Source organism: Lolium rigidum, chromosome 7 (assembly GCF_022539505.1).
Source record: "Lolium rigidum isolate FL_2022 chromosome 7, APGP_CSIRO_Lrig_0.1, whole genome shotgun sequence".
Lineage (NCBI taxonomy): Eukaryota > Viridiplantae > Streptophyta > Magnoliopsida > Poales > Poaceae > Lolium > Lolium rigidum.
The window spans coordinates 17,935,789-17,946,482 of NC_061514.1; the positions used below are offsets into that span (position 1 = coordinate 17,935,789).

The 10,694-nt window shown below is 51.1% G+C and overlaps 1 protein-coding gene across 2 annotated transcripts; it reads right to left on the bottom strand.

The window, feature by feature from the left end:
* Positions 1 to 3,114: 3,114 nt before the first annotated feature.
* Positions 3,115 to 7,366, bottom strand: LOC124676549 (probable receptor-like serine/threonine-protein kinase At5g57670). Of its 2 annotated transcripts, XM_047212590.1 has the most exons (8): positions 7,115 to 7,366; positions 6,881 to 6,958; positions 6,498 to 6,761; positions 6,268 to 6,425; positions 6,108 to 6,187; positions 5,838 to 5,973; positions 5,610 to 5,759; positions 3,115 to 3,461 (listed from the first exon to the last, which is right to left on the bottom strand). In XM_047212590.1, the coding sequence occupies exons 1-8, from the start codon at positions 7,308 to 7,310 to the stop codon at positions 3,273 to 3,275; spliced, it is 1,251 nt and encodes a 416-aa protein (XP_047068546.1). In that variant the 5' UTR covers positions 7,311 to 7,366; the 3' UTR covers positions 3,115 to 3,272. The 2 variants fall into 2 exon arrangements, with proteins under 2 accessions (XP_047068546.1, XP_047068547.1); XM_047212591.1 differs by lacking the exon at positions 7,115 to 7,366 and having other exon boundaries at positions 6,881 to 7,061.
* Positions 7,367 to 10,694: the final 3,328 nt, after the last annotated feature.

Here is a 10,694-nt window from a genome sequence, read left to right on the forward strand (position 1 = left end):
AGCTCTTAGGTTGAGGTGGCTTTGGTATGAATGGAAAAATGAGGCAAAACCTTGGGTTGGGCTTGGAAATCAAGCACTTCACATGACCATGATATCTTCGGGGCAGCCACTAAAGTAACTATTGGAGATGAAAAGAAGGCTCGCTTTTGAGAGGAGACTTGGATTAATGGAGCGAGACCCAAAGATTTGGCTCCGCTCCTCTTTGCTTGTTCAAAAAGAAGAAATGCATGGTGCATAAAGAATTGGGAAACGAATTTTGGGTCTCCCAAATAAATACCCATGATAGCCTCTCCTTTGACCACATTGCCCAATTCTACAACCTTTGGGAAAGGCTTGCCAATGTCCACTTGGACCCTCAAGCTCAAGACATAATCTCTTGAAAGCTCACCAATGATGGATGCTACTCGGCAAAATCGGCCTACAAAATGCAATTCTTGGCCCTCACTTCATCCCTGATTCCTTTCTTAGTTTGGAAGCCTTGGGCGTCTTCAAAGTGCAAGATCTTTGCTTGGTTGGTCCTACAAAACCGTGTTTGGACGGCAGATAGGCTCACACGGAGAGGGTGTCAAAATTGTGGCCTTTGTAAGATTTGCAGTCAACACAAAGAGTCGGCGGCCCACCTTCTTTTCAAGTGTCGATTATGAATCCAAGTGTGGTCCAACTTAAATAATTTGCTAGGTATCGATGATGTCGAACCAATAACTTGGCATGGCTTCCACAAAGTCAAAAGGTGGTGGATTGAGGTGATTCACAAGAGAGGGCAATCAAGGAAAGCTTTGGCCTCTCTTGCAATGCTTGTCTCTTGGAAAATTTGGAAAGAAAGAAATGCTAGGGTATTCCATAACAAGTCCATCACCGTCAGTATGCTTGTGGCGAAAATGAAAGAGGAGGCGGAAATGCGGCGACTAGCCGACGCGAAGGCTCTAAGTAATGTAATGCCGCGAGAGTAGTTGTTTCTAGTCTTTGGTCTTGGCTTATAGCTGAGACGGGTTGTAAAACTTCTAAAAACTTCTCTTTATTCAATGAAAATGGCAAGACTTTTGCCTTGTTAAAAAAAAAGACACTACATAGATAATATCCTCTATAATCTCAATGGTTCAATCGATCGAAATATCTGAGCATGTAATGATGTCTATCTCTTGAGCTCGAATGGATCAGTTTGTTGTGCAACTAAGTGATCTGCATTCCCTGGACCATGATGTCAGCAACACAGGCCTCGGCAGGAAAGCAACGCATGTTAGGCTAAGTTAGATCTATACTGGTAACATCATGGCTACCCACATTGCTACATGTACGACGACGACGGACCATAGCTAGGTTGTACTACTCTTGTCCACCTGATAAAAGTTCGTGGGGAGACGTTGTAGCCAATCTTGGATCGGTTCAGTACTACCTGGCTATGTGCGAAGGCTTCAGTCGATTGAAGTCACATGGAAGTGATCAGAAATCGTAACTTAACTGTCTGTACTCCTCTACAGTCTACCCCATGAATTGAGACGCATCATTGGTACGTAGTACATTACTCTCCGTATGACGGTACAAAATTAGTAGAGTCCCGGATCGAGGCCCCATATGCGTCGTGCGCGATGCTGCACACAGGCAGGCAGGCCTCAGTCTGAGATAACCTGGTCCTGCTAGCGCCACCGTTGCAATGTTGCAGCGAGCGAGCAGCAGTGCAGCACTCACCCACACGGGCAGCAGCACGCCAGCGCCGATGCCCTGGCACTGGCAGGCCATCGCGCTAATCATGCACGCCCTAGGCAGGGCACATCGTTTCAGTACGAGCCTAGCTAGGAGTATAAATTTCGCGTCTCGCTCAGGCCTTACTTTGTCTGTACTCTGTGTACTCTTGTCTTTCTACAGGCTCTTCAGAAATTAACTTTCTCTGATTCGTCGATGGATGGTGTCGCTACAGTCCTAAAAAGGGTGTTATGTTGCGTGGGCAGATCTAGGCAGATCTGACGACGATGAACGAGTGGCCGTCGAGCTTCCGCGATGCAATGTAACTGTAGTGCAGTCCACGGCTACAGACAGGTCGCTGGCAATGGCTTCTCTACGCATCCATTCGTATAAAGTACGTTAGATCTCTATGCAGCCGTTTTCAAAGCAAGAATTTGGCCTCTGAATGTCCCTGGCTATATGGTTGGTTTGGTTGGCACCTGGCACGGCTGTTTTAGCCTTCCTATCTGAACTCTGCCCGTCCACCAGCTGCACTGGAGTGAGTCTTCAGCTAACCGAATCTAACTGCCTGTCTCCCGCATGTGGTTGCTTAATTTGCTACTAGCTAACAACCAATCACCAGCACTATTTTCGCTTTAAACCCCAGATCCACCCACAGAGAGCCCTAAACCAACAACACTCCAGCCGTTCAGGTCGGTTGGAGAACAAGCCCCGCCCTGCCTGGCGCCTGCCACAGTGGCAAGTTGCCAAGCAGCACTGACAGCAAGACCATCCGTCACTCTCAGATGACCAGACAAAACGATAGTGTGGTTAGCAGGGGTTTACGGAGGGAGATCCTGATCTTGCATTGCGTGCAGATCAAGGTTTAAAATAGCGTGCTAAATGAAATAGCATCGGTCTCCTTCAAATGCTATGGACGCTATATCGGGCTAATTGCGTGCTATATTTCAAATAGCATTTTGAAAAAAATATCAAATATAGTCTAAAAATAAAGGATTTCGCTAAAAAGGGTTAGATATTTAGTCCAAAAATAACTGAACCATACATATATAACCACATACAACAAATAGATCTCCAATTTTTCAGAAGGCTAACATCAGTATTCCACAAGACAACAACATAGTATAAATTCTTTATTAAAAACCATCAGCATTAGCGATATTAAGTTCTAATCTAGAAGAGAAACCAACATATTGTAGTTCATTACCACCGAAAAGTGAAAGCAACTTAGCTTGAAAAAATAGCGCGCTAACGCTATGAAGTTTTAGCACGATATATCATGATATTTCATAAATAGCGCCATAGCGAGCAAAAATACTAAAATTTAGCGTAGACCCTCCAAATATGCTATTGCGTGGTATTATCGGAGAAATAGCGCGCTATTTTAAACCTTGGTGCAGATGGAGGCACGGGAAATAATGGAAGCCACGGGCCTGATCGAATCCCTACTCTTAACTTGTTGCTGCTAGTTGTTTCTTGTTTATGTACACTAACATAATCTCAAGGACCATATCACCTCTAAGAGACTAAGGCAAAAAAAACCCCAAATGGACACTTGATCTACTGACAGCTGCAAAACGATTTCGGGGGGCCTAATCATTGGCGTGGATGCTGCACGCTGACGAGGGTATCGAGGGGGAATCAGATTCGCCGTCGTAGTCATCGTCGTCGTCCTCGAAGTCGGTGAGATCGTCGAAATCCCAGAACTCGTCCTCCACCGCCTCCTCGGGCATCTGCCATCGTTCCTGCGATATCTCGCCCGACTCCAGCAGCTCCAGCACCTGCACATAGATTACCCATGCGAAACACCAAGTCAGTTGAAGTACAAAATTCAGAAACAGATTCTCGAAATTCAAAATGGCGGCTAAGTTATCACATAGTGCACGTGCACTCTGAACTTCTCTAAAATTAACTGAAACACTGTATATCCCTAGAGCATCTGGGAGTCGTGCGGTCTAACGAGAGTATCTGCCGAGTGATATAGTTTAAGTGCCAGTGGTGCAACACATCAGTGATAAACTAATTCATGATTGGACTTCGGTTAGAGCAGACCGGCCTTGTATATGCCCATTTGCGGGGTGGCATGTTTTGTTGGCTTGCCCCAAGATTTGCGTTCTCGAGCTGTCAAATGTCCCCAACCTCCGCTTGGCCATGCTCGGGCTTCCCGTGAGTCAGTAGAATGCTAGTAGAAGCAACAGAGCATCCTATGCCCGGACCAGGCCTTGCAATATTACCAAGAAACCGGCCATTCTTGGGAGTTGGGATGTGGTCAAGCAGAACCATTGTCTTCTTCCCAAGCTCAGTATAATAGCCAGATCGCTCTGCCATTGTCGTCTTCCAAAGCTCAGTATAATAGCCAGATCGCTCTGCCTCTTGTCCTGATCTCCACGCACCCACCTACTTCCTCGCAGCAAGAGCTCCAACGCAAAAACAGGTTTTCCTTGTAGCTTCTATAATAAGTTGAGCAGGTTGAAAGGACAACAGAGAGAGGGGAGCTGCCTCTTTTGAGGCCGTGTTTGGTGAAACACTTTAATTTCAGCTTAGGTCAATTCCAAATTTCAATTGCTTGTTCAGGCTGCCTTTCCCATGGTGGCCATGGTGATAATACGCAAGTTGATGGTGATAATACGCATACATTACTACTACTACTACTACCTCAGGGCGTGCCCACAGGTCGAAGAGAGTGGTGAGACGAAGACAAAAAAGAAGCGCGATCAGGTTTGGTGCGCTGTTACTCGCCAGATGGTCGGCATATGTCTTTGCGAGCTGCGCTAAACTAAAACCCCAAGGGCGCGCTGTCACAACTGACGGCGAGCGTAGACGTGGCGGTATTTAACAACCGTATGCACGAGACAAGTGGACGACCCTGACAGAAATGCTACCACAACCACGACGGATACAAGCTATCACCATATTCTGGTTGTATTCTATCCGGTTGCTATCCGATTTGATGAAGCATACAGGGATTGTTACGTGGCATAAATAATAAGTTCAGATACAGTAGGAGAATTATAGTCGAGCGAGATGGCTACCACGCACCAGACATCATAAAGAAATGGTGACTTGCAGATCGGAATGGCTTGACTATTGCCTCCTCTGGTTAGAGAAAGCTGCTAATTAAGACCACTTCCGATCATACAACGGCGCCTCTCGATTAGACTATACCCTTCAGGCAGTTTATGCAATTATTCATCCTGTGCCGGTATTTCTTTTTTCTGTTGTGATTTGTCCATGCCATTATGTTGTATGATGGAGCTGGTGAACCTACCGTCTAGACCGTACTCTACCTTGTAAGAAATTCTTCAGATATAAGCCTTGTCTGGTTGATTGGCAATCTAACTTGGAGAAGCTTGTACGTAGCTGTTGCCGGTTGCGATGTATGGTGAGAAGTTTCGGTTGCCTGAACTAGCAATGTTGCCACCAAATAGGAACACTGCGCTTGTGGTGATGGCTGCAGATTTCTTTGGTGGCCCATGGAATGGTTATGGCGCAAATGTGGATACCCTCTGTCAGACCTAACAGTCGAAAGCTAGACGGTTGCAGACTTGCAGTGTTGGGTCTAGAGCAATTAGGGCACCAACTGTGGAAAGCTACGTGCGTTATTTAGTAGTGATGTCGGCAAATTAAAGGCTATACTGTGTTGGTACAAGAATTTTGCTGCATTTGTTGTTTTATGTATTCCAGAAAGCAAAGCACTTGAGCAAGTGCGGAGGAAGTAACAACAACTAAGTTTCTGTGACCAACTGTTGCTGATGCTGACAAGAAACAAAAGCGCTGTAGCAGTGTAATTACGTGCAAAGAAGAGAGTTTACATGTAGCTAATTATACTACAGTCTGGTATGGGTTGTTGTTCTGAATTTTGCAGTGTCCCTAATTCGGACAAGCTAGGACAGCAAGTGCAGAGGAAGAAGAAACGAACTGTTGCGTACCTCTGTCATGGTAGGCCTCCACGCAGCGGCGGGCCTGGCGCATAGCGAGGCGACGAACATGAGCCGCCGGAGCTGGCCGGCGTCGTAGCCGTCGCCGAGGCGCGGGTCCACGAGGCCTTGCACCACGCCGTCGTTCAGGTAAGGCTTGGCCTGCACGAGCAAAGAGAACTCAGCCACGGGCTCATGTGCCGCTGAACCAAACAAAAAAAGTATTTAGTGGTAAATTACCCATGCGAGTAGGCTCATGTGCGATCCGTCGACGGGCTTCCTGCCGGAGATGAGCTCGAGGAGGAAGACGCCGAAGGCGAAGACGTCCGTCTTCTCGTCCACGATGCCGTGCGTGAAGTACTCCGGCGCCAGGCACCTGTATGTATGCCACGAAGAATAACAAATCAACTTCCATAATAATAAAGTCCACGTCAGCATCATCTTGAATGTTACGGAGTCGCGCTGGCGTAGTAGTAGTGGGACAAGAGTCAAGGCGGCAGGTGGACTGACCCGAAGGTGCCCTCGATTGGCGCGATGGCGTGGTGCGTCCACTCCGACGGCAGCCACCGGGCGAGCCCGAAGTCGGAAATCTAGGCCAAGCAGCGTATACCAGTCAGGCGCCATGGTCGAACAGGGGAGCTAGAGCCCGCCTCACCGGAGCAGAGTGTACCTGTGGCTCGTAGTCGGCGTCGAGGAGGATGTTGGATGCCTTGATGTCCCGGTGGATGATCCTCCGCGCGCACCCCTTGTGGAGGTACCGGAGCCCCCTCGCCGTGCCCACCGCCACCCCGTGCCGCTGCCGCCAACTCATCGCCGGCCGCTTCTCGTCTGCAAATACACCATTCGTCAGCTAAACACATTGTTGAGGCCAAAAACAGAGCACGGATGGCATGGACTTGCCGTGGAGGTTTGCGGAGACGGATCCTCTGGTGGAGAACTCGAAGACGAGGTGGAGGCCGCGGTCGACGCAGCATCCGAGGAGCGACGACACGTTGGGGTGGCGCACGTGGCCCACCGTGCCGAGCTCCGTCAGAAAGTCCTTCTCCTTCTTCTCGTCCGCCGCCACGGCCGCCGACGCCGCCAGCCGCTTGACGGCGACGGCGCGGCCGTCGTCGAGGATCCCGCAGTACACCTCGCCGTACCCGCCGCGGCCCACCACGTTGTCTGCGCGCGCGGGCGACCCGTCAATCCCGGGTTAACGACAACGCCAAATTAAGAATGGGGGGAAGGAAATTACAGAGTAGCGTTTTTGTCTGTTACGGTTACCGCACGCACGCACGTACCTGGGTGGAAGCCATTGGTGGCGCGGTCCACCTCCTCGAAGGAGAAGCACCGCCACGTGGGCTTGGTCGGCGGCGGCGTGAACGGGTCGGCGTCGATGACGAGGACTGCGTCCTCGTCGGCGCTGCTCCGGCGGCCGAGCGAGAGGAGCCTCTTGAAGCTCCGACTCCCGAGGTAGCTCATCGCCCGCTGCTCCATCCAGCGCCCGGAGCACACGCCCGGGGTCGTCGACGCCGGGGGCGGTGTCGACTCGGCGTCAAGGACGCCGCAATCGTCGTCGGGGTTGCTCCGGCGGCCCATGGACATGATCCGCTTGAGGCTCCGGTTCCGGAGATAATTCATCTTCCGATACACAGCTAGAGCAGTGTGTGTTTCCGAGGAGGCGAAGAAGAAGATTGAGAGGAGGGATACGCGGGGGGCATTGAATGGCATGAGCAGCTCAGGCCATTGGAGGGAGGGAAACTGCTCCGTTTTCAGCAAGGCATTAAATTGGAGACGAAGCGCAGCGTAACTGCCTCCCTGCGTCGTCGCGTGCGCGCTCTGGTGATCTGCTCTGCCGCGCTCAAGTACTCACGCGACGTAGCAGAGGGTGGAGCGGATGGCGGGGAGTGTGTCACTGTCCTTTGCCAGTGCCTACTGCCTCGGCGGGCGAGGGAGGAAGTAGGGGAACAACACAGCACACAGCACAGAGAGGAGTGGCGGGTGAGGCCGTTCGCTTCGCTTTTTATATCTGCCGCCCGACAGTTGGGACCCGACTGCCAACGGATGCGAGATACCAATTTACATAGAGCTTTTCTTTTCTTTTTTTCCAATAAAACCGTGGCAAGTAGTTTCAAAGCACCTACCAAAAACGAAAAATATAATAAAATCTTTGAGATGTCCTTTGTTTTCAACCTTCAAAAATCAAAATATGTTGATGACGCGCGACCGCTGTTGCTCCTCCCTAAGTCAGCCTGACGCTGTTGTTTGTGAACGGGAAGTCACCGAACGGATCAAGAAGGCAACGTCCGTCCCGAAGACGAAGAAGAAGGAATAACCGCTGATGAAGCTCCATGAAGATCTGGAGATCAACCAACTAGAAGAAGTCACCGAGAACCACACCACTCACACAAGCTTCTCGACATCGCCGTTGAGATGGGGCTAATGCCGGGGAGACTTTATTGGGGAAAACGTCGTCGACACCACCTGAGCGCTCCCGCCGACGGGGACCCAGATCCACCACGCCGCCATGGCCCGAAGGCCAAACAATTGGTGCAGGTCGGCGGCAACGATGGGAGGCGGCCTGGAACCCTAATCGACTCTTTGAAGATCTATCGGTTCATGTACGAATAGGTTTTGCAACAAAAAAAATATGCTGAAGACATTACAGATACACACAACCCTACTACTAAAACAAAAGCAAAAAAATGATGAAAACAAAAGATCTCGATGCGGTGATCAAAACTTCATAGTGCAACACAAACCACCACCAAGACAACAGCCAAAGTCCGTGCTCACAAAAACAATGCCTTCCACAAGCCTGTTGCCAGGCACAACCAATTAAGGCCAGAACTAAGATTTTGACCGTGGAGTAAGTCCGTCCTCTCAAAACAATGTCTTCAATAAGAATATTGTCATGCACAACCAATTAAGACTAGACGATGGATTTTCACCCTAAAAGATAAGACTATGATCTTCTCCTGTGATGTTTCCCTCACTTGCAATGTCACTACTGCAAGTCAAGAAACACCAAGCAAAATCCTTAACGTCACGAAGACTCGGTCCGCCATTACTATATACCTCAGACCTCACCCACCATGACATTCTCCGCTACTGTGTTCTCCATGGAATCGGGAACCGACATGTCCCATAATCACTGCAGCTAGCGAAGCTTCGCACGACTCCCTCCTTAAGCCGCACAGCTAGTAATATGGTTGCACTCGACCGAATCCCATCCAATCCAGCAATCTACAAGCATCAGACGACCAATGGAGATCGTCGACCGAGCTTTCCGAAACTCATCACTGGTCAGATCAATGAGGGCAGACATAACACATAAAACATTCTTGGTGTGAGAAGAACTCAAGGACCGCTTCCTTTCTTAAGCAGAACGACATGCCCCCACGTCACCGCCCACCGGCTTCCAACAACAGAGCAGTGATCTCAGCGCGCACTGTCACCACCCGCACCAAGCGAAGATGAGGAGCTAAGGCATACCACACCATGCAAGAAGGAGGAGACCCCGCCGCTGCCAGTCGCGCTCAAAGATGAGATCCTGCCACCCGCAGTTAGCCGGGAGGGTCTTTGTCCACCGGTTTCTCCAGCGATGGTAGAAAGATGCCGGGAGGAGGGGTTAGAGCATCTCTAACAGTAACCGAAAAATTCGAAACCGAAAAACCTGTATTCAGTCTCCCGAAAACGTGGGTTAGGATGATTTTGCAGTTGGCGCAGGGGAACCCGTAAAACACGAACTAAAAAAATGCAATTGAAATATCGCGGGAGAATTTGTCGATGATCATATATAGATGGTAGTTTGATGCTCCGATTGAGCATCAAAATTTACAAAATATAAACTACAAACCTAAATTAGATACTAGCCCTAACCGCGCGAGCTGATTCCGAGCAAAATGAGGCCCAAATGGCCTCTGCACGCGGCGGTGCTGGTGATGGCAGAGCTTGAGCGTCGAGGCGGAGGATGGCGTCGTCACGTAGGACGGTGAAGAGCTCCTACTCGGAGTCAATCTCGACTATCTCGAGCTTGAAGCGGTGGACGCGCTCCTCCGGTCGCGCCGCCTCGTACTCCCGCACTTGGCGGACGGCGTCGGCCTCCTCCCGGCAGAAGCGACCGCGGGCCTCCGCCTCCGTGATCGCCGTCACCTGCGCGATCACGACGTCCTCCTCGTTGGAGATGTGGACGTAGTCTCCCGCGGAGAATGTCGGCTCCCGTGCGGGGACGAGCTCCTCCTCCTCGCAGCTATCGTAGACGGGCGGGCGCGGTGGGCAAGCTCGAACCGCCGGAGGAGGATCCCTCGCCGCTGTTGTTGCCGTACTTGGCGAGCTTCCCTAGGGGTGTGAGCCCCCAGTTCGTCCATCGGCGGGTGCTGCGCTTGCGCGCGCCCTCTGACCGGTTGAACTTATGCCGTTCCGCCTCCGTGCAGAACACGGGGGGCCGCGGCGGCGCGTTCCCGCTGCCCAATCCTGCTCCGCCCCATGCAGAGCTACCACGCGAAGCAATGTCGTCGCAGAGCTGGGGCAAGCATCGCTTCTGCGCGCTGGATTGCTCGCCGAAGAGGTGACAGGTAGTGGCGGAGCGGGTGGCAGCGGCGGAGGGGAGTAGGGTTTGGAAACCGAACTCCCCTCCTCGGCCCGTTTTGATACGGGGTGATCGCCGAGTTTCTCGAACCCCCGAACTCTGTTTACTGGTTAGGCCGCAAGTTTGGGCTCTGTTCTGAACCTATTTCAGCCTGAATCCATAAACTCGCCAAAAAAATTCGGTTCCGATTTGTTATTCTTAGAGTTGCTCGGGTGGTGGCTGCTAGGGTATCCCCGAGCCGACCTAGGAGCAACGAGAGCGTTTTCTTCAAGCGAGCACGCGCAGTCACGGGTGGCGTTGGGTGGTGGTGTGTGCAGTGTGGGCTGCTGCTGATTGCCGCGCGTCAATGAATGCAGAGCTATTTTGGCCCTTGTGTGTGAGATCGGATTGGACAGCTATGGCGTTATGGGACTGGCCGAAACGCTGAGCGTGACATGTCAACCGCCGTCTGCCCTGCATGCCGCCTCCTTTTGTATCGTGCTCTGCCATGTACGTGTACCTGATGATGGTTGTGCGAGCAGAAT